The 23,725-nt window shown below is 28.3% G+C and overlaps 3 protein-coding genes across 4 annotated transcripts; all 3 read left to right on the plus strand.

Annotated features, from left to right (window-relative positions):
* The first annotated feature begins 2,645 nt into the window (after nt 1–2,645).
* On the plus strand, nt 2,646–11,020 carry LOC113790554 (uncharacterized). 2 transcript variants are annotated; one of them, XM_075821887.1, is made up of 5 exons: nt 2,646–3,635; nt 7,012–9,026; nt 9,087–9,168; nt 9,224–9,978; nt 10,050–11,020. In XM_075821887.1, the coding sequence occupies exons 2-5, from the start codon at nt 7,622–7,624 to the stop codon at nt 10,079–10,081; spliced, it is 2,274 nt and encodes a 757-aa protein (XP_075678002.1). In that variant the 5' UTR covers nt 2,646–3,635; nt 7,012–7,621; the 3' UTR covers nt 10,082–11,020. The 2 variants fall into 2 exon arrangements, with proteins under 2 accessions (XP_075678002.1, XP_075678001.1); XM_075821886.1 differs by having other exon boundaries at nt 2,647–3,635; nt 9,224–11,020.
* Nucleotides 11,021–14,228: 3,208 nt separating this feature from the next.
* On the plus strand, nt 14,229–18,472 carry LOC113790556 (uncharacterized). Its single transcript, XM_027340239.2, has 3 exons — nt 14,229–14,281; nt 16,373–17,595; nt 17,695–18,472. Exons 2-3 carry the CDS (start codon nt 16,713–16,715, stop codon nt 18,279–18,281), a joined length of 1,470 nt encoding a protein of 489 aa, XP_027196040.2. The 5' UTR covers nt 14,229–14,281; nt 16,373–16,712; the 3' UTR covers nt 18,282–18,472.
* A 2,391-nt stretch (nt 18,473–20,863) lies between these two features.
* On the plus strand, nt 20,864–23,609 carry LOC113790570 (sialin-like). The gene is made up of 5 exons (XM_027340255.2): nt 20,864–22,001; nt 22,120–22,462; nt 22,544–22,829; nt 22,895–23,136; nt 23,210–23,609. Exons 1-5 carry the CDS (start codon nt 21,433–21,435, stop codon nt 23,483–23,485), a joined length of 1,716 nt encoding a protein of 571 aa, XP_027196056.2. The 5' UTR covers nt 20,864–21,432; the 3' UTR covers nt 23,486–23,609.
* Nucleotides 23,610–23,725: the final 116 nt, after the last annotated feature.

Consider the following 23,725-nt stretch of genomic DNA (forward strand, 5'->3'; position numbering starts at 1 on the left):
CCAGTAGTAGTTTGAATAGATCAAAACGAAAAATTTTTCATTTATATATTGGTTTCAAGTCAAATCATCATCATAATGATTTCTTATTTGTAATGAACCCATGATAAAATAATTTTTTCATGTTAATTCATTCATCAAATTGACATTGCAAGAATCCGATTCCTAAGAATTTCTAACCTATCTTAATAATGTTTATGCGGAAAAAAACCCATTGATTTATTTTGATTTTTGAAATTTTATCTTTCAATAAATCTTTATAAGATATATTTTTTCCTAATACAATATGTTTTTTTTCTTACTTAGTTTCATAAGATTTTCTTTTTCCATTGAATTTTCCTATGAATTTTTTTAAATTTAATTTTTAAAACACACTGCCTCAGGGAAGCATTTTCCTATGAATTCATTTTCATTACTTAAAAATTCATCAATTCATCTGGACGTACTAACAACTAACTACAGAAGCAGCAATTGCAGAATAAAACAAAACTAACCTGAATTTTCTGGAAAAAAACTCTGGTTTTATCAGGAATACACCTTTTTCTCCCTATATTAACCCAATCGGACAATTCTTTTCTTTTTCGTTCAAAAATCGAACGTTTTTTTTTCACCAATTTTTGTTATTCTTTATTCATCGTTGCACGCAAATACACTACCCGATTCCCATCCATTACCGGATTGTCATTATAAAACCAGATGGCAATGAAGTTTTTTTGTTTTTGTTTTTACGTAGCCGGAATTATTTTGGGATTTTGTCGATTCACTCCTACTTTTTTTTTATAATTTTGTTTTTGTTTTTTTGCTTCCTTGTCCTTCTTTATTTGTCATTATCGACTCGCAATTGACAATCAAACCATAACCAATAATAATAACAAGATTGAATTTGAACAACAACAACAACAACAAAAAAGTGGGAGAAAAAGAGATTGAAAGAAGGAAAATTTCCATTTACGATTCCATGTTGTGTGTGTGTGTGGGCGTATGATGGCGTTCTTTTGTTTTGCTTGTTTCATTCGTTTATTACGATTTGGATTCGGTTTTTTTTTCGATAGATGTTGTCGATATATGTAATTTTACAAAGGTTGACTATTCGATTTTGTTTTGAAATTATTTGATAGAACATCCAATTTTTATATACAATTCATATTGAATGTAAATATTGAAACGGAAATTGTTCACAGAGATTGTATGATAGAGTTTCAAGGTATTTCAATTTTCACGTATACTCATCACCATCATGAGCTCCTCCTACTCTGTTTACAATTCATTCTACAATTCTGAATTCTCTACAAAATGATATTTCAAGAGGAGGGGGTTTCATTTCTGTTTTTGTTGTCTATGCACGCAAAGTTTTGTGTGCGTGTGTGGAGGTGTAGGGCGATGGCGACCTTCAATCTGGGTGGGGTCCACATTCTCCAAAAAAAAAAAAAAAAATTGTATGATTTTATTGATTGGGGAGATGTTAACTACTATAGTATTCGAACAACCGGCACAATGACCCGGTAATATTATAATCATATTAAGCATCCTAAAAAAAACAGAAAATGCAATGGGTAAATACTGAACACCTGTGTAGGGAATACGGGTTGTTATTCAATAACCCGAATTTATTTTAAGAAAAAACAAAAAAAAAAAACGGACAAGATCAAGATCAGGTTATCGCCATTTTCAACATCATCATCATCATTGGTAATGAAAAGTAGTTTGTTGTTTTCAAAGTTGTTTGGCGTGTGTGCACGTTGATTGATAATGTTGTTGAATGACCTCGAGGTCGAAAATTTTGAAGAAAAAAAAACATAGAATAAGGAATGATTTCCTTCTCGATGAGAAAAATATATATAAAAACACCCATCATTTCGAATAAAATCGAAATACCAGAAAAAAGCCGAAAAACAGGATGGACGCCATCATGATCATCATCGTCATCCGAAGCCAAACGGGCATTCCGCCCATATTTCGAAAAAGAGTGGGAGAAACAACAAAAATAAAAATAATGACGAGAAGGAGGGAGGGAGGCTTGTTCTATACAGCGTTATCGCGTTTAACTAAAAGTTCCAAAACAAAACAAAATGTTCATTATGTCGCATGAATTCCGGATAGCACAGAATGATGGCAATCACCTGATAGTGATTGAACAAGAATCGTTAATAAAATAAAATTTTTTTTTGTGTACGTTCGAGACATATCAGCAATAATATTGATTGATAATTGAAGAAAAATTCAAACTTTATCACCTTTGAAATAAAGGTATTTTTCGAATGATGGCCAATTGAATCATCAAAGAATTATTAATCGAGATATCACTGTAAATATTTATTCGATAATGCCATGCATGCATACCATGGTATCATCCAACACCCACAAACCAAAAAAAAAAAAAAAAAACAACCACTACTACCCAAATCATTTGTCTCTTTTTTGGAGCATTTTTCAGTTGATACTTCTACAATCCATGCCGGTAGTAGTACCCACAACAATCCTTAATGATCCTTCATTTTTTAAAGTAGTAGCATACCGAATAGTAACAAAGCACCCCGATCCATTCATATTTGAGATAAGGTATGCGGATGATAGTGGTTGTTGTTGTTGTTGTCGCTGTTGCCATTTGTCTTGTGATGAGCGAAATAATAGAAAAATAAAATTTTCTTTTTTCTGGTTTGATTGATGGATCGAATTAAGATCGATGTGTATCATTTTTTTCATCATTGAAAACAAATCAAAATAAAAGTTTTGATTCCTTATTTAATATATGAAAAAATTGTTTAATTCTGTGTTTATCAACAGAATTTTTGAATTCCATGCCACTCCCCATTTGAATGTCTGAATATCCACCTTGATTGTCGCATGACAGCTTGATTGACAACAAAAACGATTTTATATATTTTTTTTTTTTTTTTTTTTTTGATGAATGATAACAAATATAAACACATTGCTCATCAATTTATAATTCATCATTTTGATCAACATCAATTTCATTTACCATCATCACCTAATTAATATATTGGACCTTGAACGTTTTGTTGTTGATAAACAAATATCGAATTAAGAAGAAAGAAAAAAGATCATAAGATTCATGACACCGTACAAACATAAATCTGAAATTTTTTTTTTAACGAAATAAAGTCTTCATCAAGTTTTAAATTCCAGAAACAATTTCTACTTTAACGAATATTCCATTTTTTTCGGTTGTTATCGTTGACATATCATATCATATACATCTCTCTGATAACTTCGAAATGTTTCTAACAACAACAAAAACAAACAAACAAAATCGATGGGTGTAATTCTACATTCATTTGTAATCAACATTTGGTAAATATTTTTCAAATCCCACATCATCATTCTTTATTCTTTCAACAGAAATCAAATAATAAACATGGTCGATTGTTGATCTTGTTTTCTGGTAAAAAAGAAACAAAACAAAAATCTAACACCCTGTATGTTTTGAACACATAAGAGAGATTGTATGTCGTATAGAGAGTCCTGTAGTAGTATTATTATTACACGCCATCAACCAACCAACCAACCACCCAAACAACAACCACCGATCGTTAAATCATCAAACGCCAACCAATGTTTCTATGTGTATGTGGTGTGTATTTCCAGCATATTATTTCATTTGGGGCGTTTCCCATCTGGTGAGTTGTGGATTGTTTTGTTTTGTTTTTTGATTTTTTTTTTTGGATTGAAATGTGTATTATGTGTTGGGATTGAATTTTTTTTCAATTTTTGTTATTAAATTCATATTTTGATACAAATGATGATGACACGTACACACATGTACTTTTATTTATTCTGTTTTTCATGAACGAACTCAAAAACACTGATTTTTGATTGTTTGTTCGTTTGTTCATATCGTTAACCGAAACATTCCAACATTGTAAAATTTTCATTCAAATTGCAACAAATTTTATTATTAAAATTATCTTCTTATTTTTTGTTGAATTTTTTTTCAAGTTTACGGTAAGTTTTTTCGAAAATCCTTTCCTATTTTTTTAAGGAATATTTTCTTAAAGAATTTCAAATTCTGGTTAACTTGAATTCCTTTATTCCACAATTCTTTTTTTTTTAAATCATGACATTTCGTTTTAGATGTTTTTTCATTTTATTTTAAAATGGCGCCATGTTAACGATGAAAAAAAGTACAGTAGCTGTAATTTTATCTATTATCAACATTGAATTTTTTTTCCTTATTTTAATCACAAAAAAAAAGTTTTATCTTGTTTTTGTCAGCATTTTGACGTAGTGGTGGTGATGGTTGATGTACATGATAATATTTACTAAAAAATAGAAAAAGCTCATCATCATCATTATTATGATGATGATGATAATGGTTGACAAATCTATACTTGATGATATGATGATATTATGATGGCCTTGTTGTTTCATATGTTTTCATACAGAATGATAATTACATAATATGCATGTTTAGATCTTTTTATTGTGTCTGTGTACAGGTGATAATAACCCTTTTGACATGTGAAAAAGAAATATCTCTTTTTAAAAACATGAATTTTACTGAATGCATTAAAAAATTAATTTTTTGAAAAAAAAGGAAATAGGATGTTCGCTAATTTTTGTTTGTTGTTGGTTTAAGTTAGCATTTTTGTCATAAAACTTTTTAGTAATTGAATGTGATATACAAGATGCTACCTTGTTTTTTTCATACTGATTTTCAAGAATGATGACTAAAATAAGTAGTAGAAAAAGAAGGAAGAAAAAAACCCACGCATCTTTCTTTTTTTCTGGAAAATTAGAAAAAAACCAGAAATAAGAAAGAAAAAAAAAGTTGTATGGCGCCTTTTTACCACATTATACTCGAAATATGCGTATGATAGAATTGATGGTTTGGTTGTGGGTGTATAAAGGTTTGGTCATTGAATGTTTGAAATTTCAACAATCTAAGATTATCAAACGATGCTAATGTTGAATGAATATTGTTAAAAAAAGGATGAAGAACAAAAAAACGGCATTTGTTAATTGTAAGATTTTAATGTTGAAAATTTTAAATGATTAGTATGTAAAAATGGTTTGTAAGTACATTTATACCTAAATGGATAAATAAAGATCATTGTGGGCGATTTTTGTTGTTGTTTAGATTTTGGTTATTCTCTAATTGCGTGTTCACGAATAAAGAATATTTACTGGAATTAAATCTATGAATGGTCGTTGTTGATAATGTCGTGATGTCAAACAAAAAGGATAGGCGTCAACTTGTTTTTTTAAATATTTCAATTCAATTCTCTCCCTCTTTCAATTTTTCAATTGTTTTATTCAATGATTGAATAATTATTCTTTGGGTTTTAGCCTAAAGCTTAATATTAATTATGATTAGAGATTCATAAGATCATAGTTCATATGTTATGTTATTTTTTTTAATTCAGCCAGTTAAGCTTGTGTAAGCAAGCTTTGCTTTTTTTTGGCTGTTTGTTGATTGTAATGATGATATTTGATGGATATTTTGATGGTATTTTATTGATGATGATGATGATGATGGGTGTGACTTGTATTAGATGATGATCATGGTGGTTGGTTGGTTGGTGGTGTGTATTTTTCTATGTATTTGTGTGTGTATGTATGTGAATGGCCAGTGTTGAATCTAGTTTTTCTTCATAATCATCGTCATCATTTGGTGGTGGTGTTTGTTCATTCATTCATTCTTCTTTCATTATCTTTGAAATACGAAACAAACAAAAAAAAAAAAATTATTGGCGGCGTTGTTTTTCTTACCTATTCTAATTCTAATGTATTTGATTTTCATAGGTGTGCCACATTATATCTTTCTTTTTCATTCATTCATTCATTCAAATAAAAAAAAATTTGAATCGAATTTTTGTTTTTTTTTTTAGTGGCGGTATGGTCTTTTCTCTGTTGTTATTGTTGTTATTATTATTGAATGATGGAGCAATTGATGAATAAGAAAACAAAAAATCGTGCAATCGACCCGAATAAATGTGTGTGTGTGTGTGTATAAGGCCAAGTTTTCTTATTGAATACTTGAATTTTTTGTTTTGTTGTAAAGAAAAAAAAAAGAAATTTAAATGATGCTACGATTGATGTAAAGAATATGATGATGACATCACCAAACTCTTATAACATAACATGGGCGTGGTGTTTGTGTGAATATTTTTGATTTTTTTTCAATCTTTTTTTTTTAAAAGTAAATGTTTGGTGGAAATTATCATTTTTTTTCATTTTAGTTCGTTGTTGTTGTTGTTTTATTCAATCGTTATTCGAAATTCATACATTTTTTTGAATTTGAATTGGTTTTGGATTTTTTAATTCGTTTCATATTTGTGAATGAATAATTCCTGATATCAATATTCTTTATTTGATAATTTTTTTTTCGGTGGTGGGGACAAACATTACTAAATGTTTTTCATCATCATCATATGGATATCGAAATCCAATTGTATCAATTTGAATAAATGACAATTGTTTGGGCGTCATTAGTTATTTCTTCTTCATTTTCCTATGGATACACGGTGTGTGTGATGTATGTGACAATCCACAACTAATAGTGTCACAACTGTATTTTAAAAAAGACTTTATAAATGTATGATGCGATTTATGTTGATGTTGCTGCCATTATTGTCATTGACTACGACGACAACGACGACGATGATGATGATATAGGCGTTGACACGCATTCAAAAATTGCGCAATCAATATTATTGGATTTTCATTTTTTTTAATGTTGTTGTTGTTTTTTACGATTTCTCTCCATTTCTATATGTTTATATTTGTTTTCCATACGTTTATTATATATTCCAAAATGTCATATGGCATATCATTTTACAAGAGAACGATGGATAGATAGATGGAATGATACGTTGATGGCCCACAAGTTTTTGTGATATATTTTTTTTTCGTTCGTTTGTATTTTATTTTGAGTATTTTCTGTTTCAAGAAAACAAAAACTTTAAAATTTCCACATGTTTTTTTTGTTTGTTTTAAAAAAATCATTTTACTAATGTTGAATTCTATTTTTGTTTTTTTGTTTTTCAATTCTAGATCTGACAGTATCTGATATTAATATATTATTATTATTTTTGTCGAAAAAAGAAACAATTGCCGAATTACAACTCAAATTCCGGATATTGTGAATTCATTCATTTCTGTTTATTCTGTGCAACAAACAAAACAAAAAATACACTATTTTTTTGTTTTCTCAATTCAATTATTATTCATTTCAACAATCAACTTCTTCAAACGCCTTTATTTTCAACAACAACAGCAACGAAAAAGAACAACAATTATAATTATTATCGAAGAAATAAATAACGAATCGAACTTCCATTGAAAACAACAACAAAAACGCCCAAATATTTTTTCCGTTTGTTCTTCTTCTGTTCACGACAATTGTAGTCACCCAATTTTTTTTAAATAAAAAAAAATTTCTACCTGCATTTCTATTCGTTTATGTAAAGAAAAAACAAGGGCATTTATCGTTCATCGAAAAAAAAAAAATAACCAACCAACGCCCAATAAGAACTTTTTTTTAAAAAAAAAGAACTCACCAATATTTGTAGAAAACATTTTTATTTAAAACAAACAGAATTATCAATTCAGTCCAAGTGGAATAGAAAAAAAACTCAAATGTTTTCCATATGTTTACAAGGTGATGATGACTTCAGCCTCGAACCTTGCCGTTCGATGTATCAACAACAAAGGCAATCAACAACAACAACAACAACAACGACGACGAAATTGTACAATATCTTTGATGTCTAATCAACAACAATTGAACGGTAATATTTTGAATCATAATAAACGAATTGTCGCCAATCATCATCAGTCAACGACAACAACAAAATCATTGAAGAATTTAAATTATCAATTGAATCAAAATTTAAAAACTGTTACCAATAACGGTTTAATTAATAATAATAACAACAATAATAATAAAATTATAATTAATTTGAATAGTAACGATTATTATTACGATAATTGTTATCAACAACAACCACAGCAGCAACAAGAATATTTTGATAATTATTCAAATCAAACAACCATAGCAACTGGTGGTTTTGGTGATAATCATTATATTGATAGTTGCCAAAATACTGGTATTCGTCCAAAAATAACATATCCACAGATTATTAAATATAATAAAAAATCACCCTCTGACCATACGAATACAACGACGACGATACAATCATCGTCTTTAAGAAGTGGTGTAAATAAACGTTCATTAATATTGAATTCAACTAACGGAATTTTATCAAAACGAAAAAGACAACGACAGCAGCAACAAAGTTGTCGAATGACATTTACAAATAATAATCAATTTGTTGAACATATACCAAATACAATACATTATACGACAACAACAGCATCACAGATGTTCCCTTGTTGTTGGAACGGTTGTCAAGAAAGTTTTACCAGTGCCAATGCATTGCGTAAGCATTTGGATCTACATGTAAATGAATTAGAACAACAATTCACAATGACAGCTGTGATGTTGGTACGTGAAGCGGCCATGCGTGGCAATAATGGTAATAATATTAATTCAAATACAAATGATAATTCCACGACAATTAATTCATCGACAACAAATTCCAATTCAAATCAACAATTGAATAATAATAGTAATAACAATAATAATAATATGGATCATCATCAAACGACAATGTCGAATCATCATCTTATCGATGGTTCCGGTAATAGTGGAACAGTTGATGGCCATGGCCATCAAGTAATTGGTGGTGTAGATGAAGAAGAAGAAGATGATGATGAAGAAGATGGTGATGATGATGTATTCAATAATCTTAATACAGGTGGTGTCGTTATTAGTGGACAACATCCTCACGCAACAAGTTTATTGATTACATCACATCATGACGGCGTCGTTGGAATCGGTGATAATCATGTGGATGATGATGATGATGATGAAGAGGATGATGATGATGATGATGGTGATAATCAATCATTAGTTGATCCAACCCAATTACTTGATAATCATTGCATGACAAATGTAACGAATAATAATAATAATAAGATCTCAAATAATCATCTTATATCGAACGGTAAGCGTTGTCTATTATTTCATAATCATTTTACTTAATCTTTTATTTTTCATAAAACAGGTTCGCAGCAAATATCTGTTAGTATTAGCAGTAATGGTGGGAGTCGTAAACGAACAAATAATAGCATTGATCCATCCAAAAAGTATGGTTTTTATCTCCACTTGTTTCATTTATTAATATAATTTATTTCTGAACAGAATGATTAACTCATCACCTCAATCATCAACGAATTTAATGTTGATAAATTCCTCATCATCAAGTAATCATTCTCATCATAATCCTCAATCACAATTATCCGTAACTGTTTCCGGTGGTGGTGGAACCATATCGAATAAACGTATGAAATTTATTAATGCCCAACAACAATCTGTAAATATGATAATGCAACAACCTCAAACAACAGCACGATCGAATCGTAGACAACAGCAGTCACATCTTCAAAATCAATTACCATGTCAAACAGTCGAGATTGTCCCGGCAAATGCAAAATCATCGAAAACGAATAATAATAATAATAATAATAACATAACGATCGTATATCCAAGTATTTCACCACGTAATTATGTATGTCCGGTACCATCGTGCAATGCTGCATATACAAAATCCAGTCATCTAACAGCACATATGCGACGGCATACAGGCGAAAAACCATATGCTTGTGATTGGCCTGATTGTCATTGGCGTTTTAGCCGTTCGGATGAATTATCACGTCATAAACGATCGCATACGGGCGAAAAAACACATCTATGTCCATTTTGTTCAAAAGGTTTCTCAAGATCTGATCATTTAAGCAAACATTTACGCGTTCATCGACAAGAATTACCGGATAATTTTGATGTACGTCATATAATAAAAACATCTCGGATGTCCGGTACACAACAACAGACATCACCATTACAACCACAGGTCACAATGACCGTTAAACATGGTACTGGATCAACAACATCATCAAGTGATAATAATAATAATTCCAATTTACTTATTGATACTAACAATGATCATCAAATATCACATTCTTCACAGATACATTTGCTGCAACCAAAGGTGACGGTTAAATTGGAGAATGATGACTAAAGGCAAATAACGGGAATTTGGAATATTGCCATCAACACGTACATTGGACCGTACCTCCGACCATCTTTCATCATATCATCGATAAACGATATTGGATATTTCGAACCAAAATAATGGCGTATTCTTGCTATTTCTTATTCATCTTACTCATTTATTATTATTTCACTTGCATTCTGCTTATATTTTTTTCACATTCAAAAGTTCCAAAATCATTTACAGACTTCTTATAAATCTCATACATAAAACATGTATCATCTGTTGCATGTTTCGCGCCTATAAAAAAACCACAAACATCCGCTCGTATATATAAACATTCCATTTCTTAAATTTTTTTTACCTATATCTAATATATTGATTAAATGTGGTTGAAAATTCCCATAAATTGATTTTTGTTCAAATTTGAAAAACCATTCGAATGTAACATATATTCCTCTCAAAGTAACAAGAATTATTCACTTAAAAACACACACACCCATCACCTTCAAAATGTGTATTTTTCTAATTTTGCTAGTTTTTTCTTTTTAATTTATCTAATTTTATCTTCTGATTTTCATTTTGATTTTCAATCAATCAATCAACAATTTAATTTTTACTAGAATTTTTTGTATGTAAACAGGAAAAATGAGATCTCATTCGAACATACAAGAAATTAAACCCCCAACACTCACATGCCATACCTAACAATGTACAAAAATAATAACGGATATAAACGAAATTCAAAAAATTTCAATGAAACTTCAATCCACGAAAGGAAAAAAGGCTTCACGTTGATGGCTTCAAAATTATCATCATCATCATCGTTTAATATAAAAAACAACCATCTTTTGTCGATTATGGTTGGAAAGATTCTGTGACATTCATTATATTACAATCATCATCAAACCTGAATACATTCCAATAAAAAAATTTTTTTTCCTCTATCCAACATTTCATCTCATTTGGAAATGACAATGAAAAAAAAAGATTCACAACGGTTAATAATAATGATGATAATGACATTCGTGAATTAATTAGGAAATTTGGGTGAGAATTTTTCTGCAAAAAAAATGATTATAATTTTCTTTTGTCTCAAAATAAAAATTTTAATTTAAAAATCAAAGCTCAAATGGCGTAAATTCTTCAAAGCCTCCAATTAATTTCCAAACACACACACACAAACTTGAAAAAAACTAACTGTATGAATGATAATTAAAAAAAAAGTATTCAAAGAAAGAAAAAAAAATTCATATCTGATTTTGGAAAAAAATGTGATTCATTTTTGTCCTTGATAAATAAATTTTTTGTTGATTCAAATCGATTGTGGAAAATCCTGTATGAATAAAAAACATTTTATTCGTAAATTGAATACGTACATGGACACACACTCGTGAATCATTCGTTTCATTGTTTTTGAATGTCAAAACGACCGTTATTTTGATCCAAATCGAATCGATAAATTAAAAATATCGGAAAAAAAGATGATAAACTTTTTTTTCAAATATTTATAATGCGATTTGTTCAACTCGATTAATGTGGTTGATATTGAATGTTTGTTCCGTGGAAAAAAAACAAAAATATTTGCAGCGTTTTCATTTTGTTGACCTTCGTTCACACACACACACCATCAACATCTTCATTACCACATCACCCCTGATGGATTCGTTTTTCTTTCTATAATGTGTTTGTTCGTATAAACATTCTGTGAATGATGAATGATTGAACAAAAATTGTTTGTCATTTTTTTTTATCGATTGTCAAGTCGATTGTCAATGGCGAATTTTTGTTGTTGTTGTTGGAATTTAAATAAAACAGGTGAATGGGGAAAAAAAGAGATGTACAAATATATTCAAATGTTTTGTTCATAAATAAACAAATCAATCAATCATTCGAAGATGATTAATGAACTGAATTTTGTCCCCCTCCATTTCCAAATTTCTATCGTTGGAATTGGTTTTTTTGTTTTGTTTTAGTCATTTTAGGATGATTGATTTTCCTATTTTCACCGGTTTTTTACGAATTCAATTCATTTATCATTGTTTGTTTGTTTGTTTCGGTGATAAATCGAGTAGGATGAATTTCAATTCGACAATCAATTAGAATTCAATTTTTTTTGGTTTTTTTTCATTGTTTTTTTACTTTCAACTATTGCTGTTGCGGTCTCTATTCTATACATTCATTCATTCCATCAATCAGTTTTACTTTTGTTTTAACTTTTTTTATTCGATTATTTCAATAAGTTTTATTTTGTAAAGAAAAATTTGATTGTCTGTTTGTTTTTTTTAAAATTCGTATTCCTTGTTTTACCAGTTTTTTCAAGCATTGCAATATTGTTAACAATCAAAGAAAAAAGAAGTATCTATTGCCGTATACGTTGAATAGAATCGTACATTTGGATAGAGTGTGGGTGATCAATAACAATGATCATAACACGTAATATTTTTTCTTAAATTTCAATGAATTGAAATTTTTTTCCAATAATCAATTTGATTGTTATTGACAGCAATAACTTTTTTTTTATTTTCAAATACATAGAGATGAATAAATTGAATGAACAGTGCAATCGAACAGAAGAGAAAAACAAACAAACAAACAAAATTCTATGGAAAATTAATCAATTATTATTATCATCATCAAAATGGACATAAGTTGTTATCGATGACGAAATAAAACTACCCTTCTTCTTTGTGTTTAATTTTTTTCCCTGTCAATCATTTTCGTCAAAAAAGAAACGAAACGAAACTGGAAACAGAATCGACCTTGTAAGGTGTAGTGGTACAGCAGCAACAACAACAACAACAAATATTTCCATTTTCATAATCCTATTTTTTTTCATTCAAAAATTTTCCGCAAATAACATCATCATCATTTTTTATAAATGAAGAGATTTAATCCGAATTTTGATTTTCAAGTATTGATCAAATATGTAAATCTTACTTATATTTGTTCAATTCCAAACGAATCGATCAAACAAATCAGAAACCAAGAAAGAAAGAAAAAATAAAATTAACGAATCAATTCAATTGATGGTAACCAGAAACAAAAAAGTTTTTTTTCATTCATTTCATTTCATTTCATCATCATCATCATCATTAACATCAACCTTGGCGATGCCACTTGTTGCTGCTGAATGTATAAGTATACGATATATATTGAATATTTGAAAGAACAATGCATTCATTCATCTTTATTTGTCAAATAAATTGTTGATGATGATGATGATGATGAAAATCGTTGATGGTGAGAAAAAAAGAGGAAAGTGAAATTTTTAAACATAATTTCTTCATTTGATTGTTCTTCACTTCAACCATATTGTTCGTCACATCATTATTCCATCATCGTAGTCGTCGTTGTCATTGTGATTAAATGAACGGTACATGTGTGTGTGTATGTAACCCTCCCCATTAGATTTCTTTTTGGTTTTTTTCGATTTCTTCCTCTTCATTCGGATTAGAATTCCAATGAAAAGCGTGATTGGCTCGTGATGATTGATTAGTTGATATCAATTTTTTTTTTTTTTTTTGTTGAAAAATGTCGTTGATTAGTTTTTGATTTTACATCACACACACATACAAAGAGAATTTGTTGCTAAATACCAAGAAAAAATGAAATTATCAGCTTTCAGGTAATTTATGAATGACCTTGAAAGTTTTTTTTCTTCTTCTTCTTTTGCAATTTTTATCACCATCATCATCATCATTTTTAAAAAATGAATTTTTCTTTCTGTTTAAATAATCGAAAAAAACTGGGATATGTAATTTGATTCTGTAATGGCCTGGTGTGGCATTGATTTGATTTGATTTGATTTGATTTAATGATGTGAATTTTGTGTATGTAATTTTTTCGATCATTATCACCAAACCTTCTAATTAAAGTTTTTTTTCCAATTAACGATTATTATTCCATATTATTATGGAAATGATGAGGTTTTATATATAATGAATAATTGTCATTTGTAAGAGGTAAGCTAACGAAAAAAAAACTGGAAAAAACCTGTTAATATCATCAACATATCTACTTATGGAATAATAATATTACGTGAATTCATTACTGATTGATATTTTACCCAAAAAAAAACTGATAATTATCAATATTTCATTTTCCATCATTAATGTTTCTTTTTTTGATTAAGATGAATTTTTAAATGATTACGAACGTCAACGATAATTCGATGATAAATTCAACTGATTCAGTGATGATCACGTGTAAGTAGTTTGATCTTGAATTTAAGAACAATTTCTATTAGAAAAAAAAACGTTGAAAAAAATTATTTTTCTAAAAAAAATAACTGAATTTTCATTCAGCAAATGATCATATCTGTCCAAAAAATTACGTTTGAATAAAATATATGAATGTGTATATGTTTATTAGACTACTTGTACATCCTGTTACACTATGCAATTGCTATTCGTTATTAGTTAGTTATTTTTTAGCCACGACCATTTTTCCGCATTTTTTTCTATTATAAATGTTTTAGTTTCCAATATTGGAAACGATGATTTCCACGATAACAACAACAACGGAGACGATCTTCAATTCAATCACCATTTGGAAAAAAATCAAATCGATCGTGATGTAAAGTAAGAGAGTGAGAGAGAGAGAGAACAAAATTTATTAATATCAACAACGACAAACATAGAAAACTTCAACAAATCGATCAAACACACACACACTCTAGCTGGACAACAAACAGATTATTTGTTAGTTTCTATTTCTATAGCTTCAACAACAAGGTATCGAGTATTTCCAGGATCGACAACTGTTATTCACTTATGTTCATTCTCCGTCGCTCTCAAATTAATGTTGTTCAATGAGATCAACTTTTAATCATTTAATCATTTTATTTCTGTTCACGGATTCAAAAAAAAAAAAAAAATAAAGCTCAAATTTCTTCATTTCATTTGTAATAAAATTTTATTTTTAATTTTGTTTGTTTTTTTTTTGCGTTAAATTTAAATCAATTTGGTTCAATATCGTTGCCGATGGCTATTCCGTTTTGTTTTTGTTCTGTTTTATATTTCTGTTCAATTTGTTCATTTTTATTCTTTACATTCGATTCAATGACCTTCCACCCCCTTATTCTTTGTTTTCAATCTCATTGAAATTTAATTAATTCAAATTTCGATCATTTTCTAAAAATATCGATGAATCAAAAAAAAACAAAACAAACAACTATCAACATTTTTGTTTTCAACGTTGTAATTTCAATGTATTTAAATGAGTATGTGATATGTTAATGAAAATAAAAAAAAAATCGAAGTTCAACTACCCGCTTTAATTGTGGTAAACATTTTTTTTTTTGCTAAAATCAATTAATTCTACGTATTTAAAAGCACAAGGTCTACTACGAATTTGTTTATATCCCCAAAAAAAAAAAAGATTTACAAGATGGTGATGATTAATAAAAAACGAAGAAAAATTATCATCAAACATCATTGTCATTGAAATAACCATTCAACCTCCACATTGAAAATGTACAACAAATTCATGATTATTTTCATTTTTGTTTTGTTTTTGTTTCTTTCTTTATTGTCGATTAGTTTATAATGATCATCAACATTGTTGATGATTATTTTGATGAATACATCATTCTGTTTCTTTTCGTTTCTTCTTTCGCCATTCCATTCTCAATTGGATTGCTGTTTCATTTTGAATTTATCATTTGAAATTTGTGTTTGTTCATTTTTTTCAAGCTAATTGTTTGTTTTTCTTCATTCAAATCAATTGTGATCAATGTAAATGAATTTTTCAATTAATTATTTTTTTTTTAAAATAATAAGTGACAAGGAAAAAATAAACTTTCTGGTTTTCTGGTCAATGAGAATGGGCGATCAATTCGGAGGGAAACGAATGTTTTTTTTCGGCACAAACATCATCATTATTATTATTGTCGACTGAATCGGCGAATCAATTCTAAAATTTTTTCGTCAATCCTTTTGGCTATTTATTTAGTTATTTTTCTATTTGCAAATCTAAATCGATGATGATGATGATGACATTCAAAAAAACCTGAAAAAACAAACAACAAATTGAATTGGAAAATTTTCATCATCATTATTCAATGTTGTTGTTTTGGTTCAATTGAGTTCGAGGTTATTTAGTGTATTTTTTTCACGAACATCATTGATTTTTTTCCTGTAGAATAAATAGCCGTGCCAATCGTCCAAAACCACAAAATCAAACATTTCAATTCGATTTTTTTTTGCAAATAGAAAAAAATTGAATGTTAACCGAAAATGTCAATTTATTTTATTTAATTTTATCTGTTTTTTTTCTTTCTCTTTTGATTTCAACAGATTTTTATGAAATGTAAAATGCCAATACTCTTCGTGCAATTCAATGTTATCCTATGTTATCGATGAATGACATTTTTATTCATTTATGTTTTTGGTTTCAAATCGAATGTAATCGGTCATAGTCGTCGGTTTCAATTTGTAATCGTGTGTGTGTGTGTGTTTGTAACCTCGATTTTTTTCCTATTTCTTCAAATCAATTGATTGTTTGATTTGGTTACGCAAACATTTTAATCGTATTTATCTTGTTTTTGCTTTTTGTGATATAATTTGTTTGTGATAACAACAACGAAACAAAATTGCGGAGTTTTTTTTCAAATATATTTATTGAGCACACGAAAAAATGAATTCAAACCAGTGCAATATTAATAATAATAATAATGATTTAATCATACAACAAATATCGTATGAATCTCAATCGGCGAATATCGATAATAGTCATAACTGTGATTCAAATGATAATATGACAACATCAACTACAACATCAATCATGATTCCTTGTTCGACGATCCAAATAGAACAACCACAAACTAATGAAACTAATCGACAACAATTATCATCATCATCATCATCATCGACAACAATAGATCATCATAACTATAATCATGATTCAAATACGAATAATAATAATGATAATCAAAGTTATCGATCTTGTAATAGTATAACAAGTATATTAAATTTTTATCGACGTTATTCAAATGATAAAATCTTTGATGCAAATACATTTAAACAAGTTAAACGTCTTTATTGTGGTATGTTATTGGTTGCAATTGCCTATTCAATTACAATGGTCATTATGATGATGGTATTATATAAATCATTACCGGAAACAATTTATAATCATCGTTTACAATATCAACGATTTATTCAGCCAACATTTGATTCACAAAAATCACAATTCGAAATGATGAATACAAATACGATTCCAAATGATAAAGAATCAGTATCATCAGTATCACCAATATTGGAAAATGAATCATCAAAAATATTGGCCAATAATCGATTATGGACTATGGATACATCTGGTCAAACATTATATCGACATTTTAATCAACAGCCAACAAATCGTAATCAACAATCATCATTTGTTAGTCGTACACAATTGGATCAAGTAATTGCTGTAAATTTCCTAACAGCAATCCTTTATATAATGGCATTCTATGCTGCACAACGTGAATTCTATCATCTTACATTAGCATTCACAACTACATTGGCAGTCAGTATGAGTAAGTTTGCAAATTGTTTGATTTTTTTATAATAAAAATCTTTCTGATTGGATTTTTTTTCATTAAAATTTCTGTTATTTCTATAAAATGATTAAACAGTTATATCATCAGTTAAAATCTTATCCGAAGGTTCAAATTTTCCTAACAATTTGATGGGTCTCCTATTACGAATGTCAATCGTATTGACAGCATTAATCTATTCGACACAAATACGAAGAAAACAAACTTTTATTAATCAAGCACAAACATTTTGGTTAAATCATCCACATGCAGCGGCAATGCTTAATGCAGGTGCAACAGCTAATGATTCATCATCATTATCAACAACACATCGATCTAGATCGGCAAGATCGACAACCGTACAGCTTATACAAGAAATATTTGGTGTATCCGCATCAACCGGTACTTTAGTGGCAACACATCCATTTCATGTTAATGCTGATGTTTTATCATCTCCAAGTAAAATGGAAAATATTGTCATACAAGAATATCAGGATCAACCACCCGATTATGAAGATGCATTACATTGTCCAGTTCCATTTGTACGATCACTTCCAGTACAACCACCGCCTACATTTCCAAGATCAACAACGTCAACAATATCATCATCATCATCAGCATTATCGTTAATTTCACCGCCATCATTTGATCAATTAAAATCACAAACAACGTCATTGTCATCGTAATAAAAAATAGATTATATTTTTGATTATTTTTTTTTGTAAAAATCATTGACCCAACATGTTGTCGATGTGATAAAAGGAGAATAGGTTGAAATATAAAGCAAATATTTTTATAAATGACAATGTACATACTCGGAAACGATTGCATTAATAAATTGATATTCATTTAAAATAAAATAATTTAAAATTTTGTTTTCCTGTTTTTATTTCTTGTTCGGATGTTTTTTTTTAGTTTATTCGATTTTTTAATAATCGATTGTTTTCAACCATCGATATTTATATTCGAATTAATCCTTGTTTTATTTCCAAAAAAAAAAAAAATTTGATCGATTTTTATTCCCATAAATTTTGATGAAAAAATATTGATAATTTTTTTCAAAACTCTTTTAACAAAAAACAAATGTCTAAATTCATAATAAAAACAACATACTCGACATCGGATATTATGAAAAAAATGTACAATATATTACATTGAAAAATTACACTACAAACGTAATAATGATGATTTATAAATGTTCAATAATATCCTTGATCGATTTGATCGATGAATTGAATGAATGAATGAATCGATTGATTGGTTTGAAAATTGTTGTGAATATTTTGTCGTTTAGGAAACATTTGATGTTGTTTTTTTATAACTTTACTTGATGAGTTCATGTTGATCAATCATTTTCACATAATAATAATATTTACAAAATAACAAAATCGGAAAACAATTCAGTTCCTAATAATTTATATTGATCAAAAAGTTATCACCTTGATAATTGTCATGTTTGACCATAATTGTGTGATATATTGTCGATTGTTACGTAATGTAAATGTACCAATTTTTCACTAATAAAAAATATACATCCTTTAGTTTGTATAAGTTGACGCATATTGCTTCCAAGAAAAACATAATTCATTTGTTCTATTTTCAAACAAAACATTTTTGTCATTCATGGCTAATTAATCAATTCGAAGATAATCATTGTTTATTCTTTGTAATCTTTATTGGATTCTCGATTTGTTTGTTTGAAATTTTGTAATCCTATTCTTAAGTAAATTAATAATAATAATAATAAGGATAATTACATGTTCAAAATGAATATTATGTTTAATAACAAACATAATATTCATTCGACTCGAAACTACGTAATTTTTTTTATCAATTCAAATATTATGTTGATTTATCCAACGTCAAAATATTAAACATTGAAAATCAATGTCAATCATTTATCAATCCTTCAATTATCGGAATGGGAAAAAAGAAGAAAAAAACAGATTTTTTTCTGTTTCTCTTTCCATATTTTTTTTGCTATTCGAAATCAGTTTATTGATTAAATCGAATTAATTATTATATAATGAAGAGGAAATATTACGAAGTGTAAAAAAAGAAGAAGAAGAAAAAAACATTCGGATCAAATATGTCCATAATACTATCATGTATTATGTAAATAATTATCAACATATTGATGGACACACAAATACTTTTACTATCACCATAAAATCGATTTTTTTAAAAGGAAAAAGTGCGGAGAGAAAGATACAAAACAAAAAAAAACGTGTCGCACGTGTTTTTGTAATATGTCTCTTTTCAATCCAACAATCTAGTTTTTTTGTGTTGATCACACATATATCTTTCTTTTGTCCATGGTCAATTCAGTCATTTTGGATATTTTTGGGGATGATCTTTATTTTCTTTTTCTCTTTATTTATGACGATAACTTTTTTTTATCTTTCTCTCTTTTTCTAAGGAACTAATTAGCAATGGCTAACTTGAATATCGGAAGAAAATTGAACGATAATGGCAATGATGGCAATGATGATAATGATGATGATAATGATGCCGTACATTTCTAATCATCAATTGTCTTAAATGACCATCAAAAATATAATGGGATCAAATAGATTTAGATCATGATCGATATATATACATATTGATTGATTGATTGATGTTTTTTTCCCCTAATTATGTTTTCTGTTTGTAATTACATACACTTGACATTGAACTAAATATATGTGTTTTGTTTTTTTCAATCACACAGGATGGATGTTTTTTTTCTGAATTATTTTGTTTCCACAGGTCTTTGTTTGATTACAACAAACAATTTTTATTCAATTTGTCATTAAAGAATTGAACAACATGTGTCAATAGAATAAGATAGGAAAAGAAAAGAAAAAAAAATTACATTGACTATAGATGCAAAGTCCATCAACAGGTAACAGATCTTTAATGTAACAATAATAATTTTACCTATTTATACACCCACAATAATATTACAATTACACAACTTTCAAGAAAAGAAAAATCTAAATTTTTTGTTTTATTTTTCAAACGAAATACAAACCTGTGGAGATGATAAAAACAATAAATTAAGACTTTAATTTTAATGGATATTTGATTTAAAAAAAAAAATATTTCTGGTGTAATATGTATTTTATTACCTCACATTTTTTTCCCTCTATCTTTCTCACTAAAATAATTATAATGATAAATGAGAGAAATGATAATCATCATCCTATCAGTTTCTATTGTTGTATGTATGTGTTGTTGTATCTAGAGATTACAAATGAGATCTTTTGGGTAAAATGAGTATCAAAAACAAAGAAGAAGAAGAAATCATTTGATGTGTTAATGATGATGATTGAATTGCAAACAACCAACAAAAAAAACAAAACAATTGATATTTCCATTTTAATTTCATCATTTTTTTTTGTTGTTGTGAATTTTTCCCAAAATCTTGACATGGATTTTTGTGGTTTTGGTTTCTTTTGTGGTTTTTTTTACACTAAAAACAATTCAACCATTAAAAACTACTCATGTTACCATAGTATTTAATAAACAATCAATTAATCAATCAATCAATTCATTACTATGATCATGAATGATGATGATGTTTTTTTTTGTATCGATACCGTTGTGTTGACAAATTCCACAACATCAAAATCATCACCAACAACCAAAAACGACAACTATTTTTTAAAAGTATATGTTAAAGTTTATCCAAATTTTTTTTTGTAATGATCACGTTTTTACATCGAAATTTATTGTTTTTGATTATTTTGATGATGACAAAAAATTTTCCAAATTTCTATTCTGTGTATATGGCTTTTTCCTTTGTTTTGTTTTGTTTTGTTTTTCGGTGAATTTTTATACAAATAAAAATTGACGATGGTAATCATCATTGATAATAATCAAACAACATCAATGTCATCCATAAATAATGATAATAATAATAATAATAACAATAACAATAATAAATGGACTATATCAACATATTTGCGACGATTAAAATGTCCATTTCGTTTTATAATTGCCCTGATGGGTATATTAGCATCAATATTATTATGTTCAACACGTTATAATGTTAGTATTGCAATTGTATCAATGGTTAAAGATTTTGCATCAACAACACCATCAAATAGTTATTGTCATCGTATTGATCCAGATTATCCGAATCGTTTAGAATCATTATTTCGTTCATCATCATCATTATCAGCATCATTAATTAAATCATTAAATGAAACAGCCATATCACAAGAGGTAACATGGACTGATTTAGAACAAGGTATCGTACTTGGTGCATATTATTATGGTTATGCTGCTACACATATATTTGGTGGCCGTTGGTCTGAACGTTATGGTCCAAAATGGGTGACTGTTATCGGTCTGATTGGTGCAGCTATTTTAAATGCCATTCTTCCGTTTGGTAGTAATTTTTTTGTATTTGCATTGCTTAGGTAATATCAAATTTTTTTTCTACGGAAAATTTTGTCACCATCAATTTTGATGTGATTCCATATTATTGTGTTGTTCGTTTTCTAATCCACCCTTATGTCATAATTATTATTTTCAAAGAGTTTTGATTGGCTGTTTTCATGGTGTTGTTGAACCGGCTTTATTTTTTATGTTTAAAAAATGGTTTCCACCTAATGAACAAACATTAGCATTATCAGTGTTATTGATTGGTAATGCACTTGGTCTCATTCTGAATGTACCGATTTCAGCAGCCATAACCCATATTATACTTCCTGCTGATATACCTGATTGGTCATTATTATTTTTTGGTGGTAGCGCATTACATTTGATATGGCTTGTATTATGGATTTTTCTAGTAACAGATATACCGGATAATCATCGTTTAATTACGGATAAAGAAATTTCTTATATTAGACAAAATTCTCATAATGTTCTTGAAACGGTAATTTTAGACAACAACAAAAAAAAATTCTATAGAAATTCTCTATATAAAATTAAATTGTTCATTTTTTTTGTCTGATAGAATTTACGTACAGTACCATGGCAACAAATTCTTAAAACAAAAGCATTATATGCATCGATAATGGCAAAACTTTGTTGGTCATTTAATCATGCTATTATTATTGATAATGGACCATCATTTCTGAATAAAATATTTAATTTTAATATGCTTAAAGCATCCGAACATATTGCACTCATCTATACAGTAACCGTTATTGTATTCATATTTTCTGCGTTTTTATTTGCCAGATTAGATAATTGGACAAAACTTTCTCATACAAGATTACGGAAATTATTTCAGGCTATTGGTGTGTATGATGAATTTGTGATTTCCAATTATTTTATATTCAATTTTTTGTGTTAATATTTTCAGTATTTATTGGTTCATCGGTAACCATGTTTGCAATTGCAAATAATGAATGCAATCTCTATTTATTAGAGATATTTATCATCATCAATATGATTACACAAGGTTTTACATCAGTTGGTGAATATCCAATGATCAATGAATTTGCTGGCTATTATTCTGGTACTGTTTACGGGATAACAATTACATTTGATTCATTGGCACGTGCATTGGCACCGTTAATACGTTGTGAACTTGTCAATCAATCGGTATGTATCTGATATTATTGATTTTTATAATTGTAATTTTTTTTGTTGATAAATTAAATCACAAATTTTAAAGGATTTAAAAGCCAATTGGGTTATCGTATTCTACATAACAGCCATATTAAATCTAATCGGTCTAATTATATTCGAATTATTGGCATCAACAACACCAAAACAATGGGCATTGAAACGTGATTTAGTACGAACAATATCACCAACAAATGATGGCCATATTGAACGTCCAGTAAAAAAAGAATTAAAATTAGAACTACAAAATCCAAATTATCGTCAAGATATTGATACCGAAACAGATGATTGGCGACAATTTAAAACTTCTACTTTGGTGCAATAAATAATCATAATAATAATTTTGGATGTGATAATCATTATCATAATCATCATCATTACCATCATCATCATCATCATAACGGTATTTATCCATACGTTACTCAAAATGTATAATACAAAATGTTTTTTTCTCCAATGTTGGATAAATTATAATAGAATAAAAAATCCTTTATGTAAACATTTATGAAAAAAATATGATTATTTTTTTTACATCATCATAATAATGATGGTGATGATAGAACAC

This window comes from Dermatophagoides pteronyssinus, unplaced genomic scaffold (genome assembly GCF_027571235.1).
Source record: "Dermatophagoides pteronyssinus isolate colony J.1.1.1.1 unplaced genomic scaffold, Derpt_VIB-CSIC_2022.12 sq0013, whole genome shotgun sequence".
Taxonomy (NCBI): domain Eukaryota; kingdom Metazoa; phylum Arthropoda; class Arachnida; order Sarcoptiformes; family Pyroglyphidae; genus Dermatophagoides; species Dermatophagoides pteronyssinus.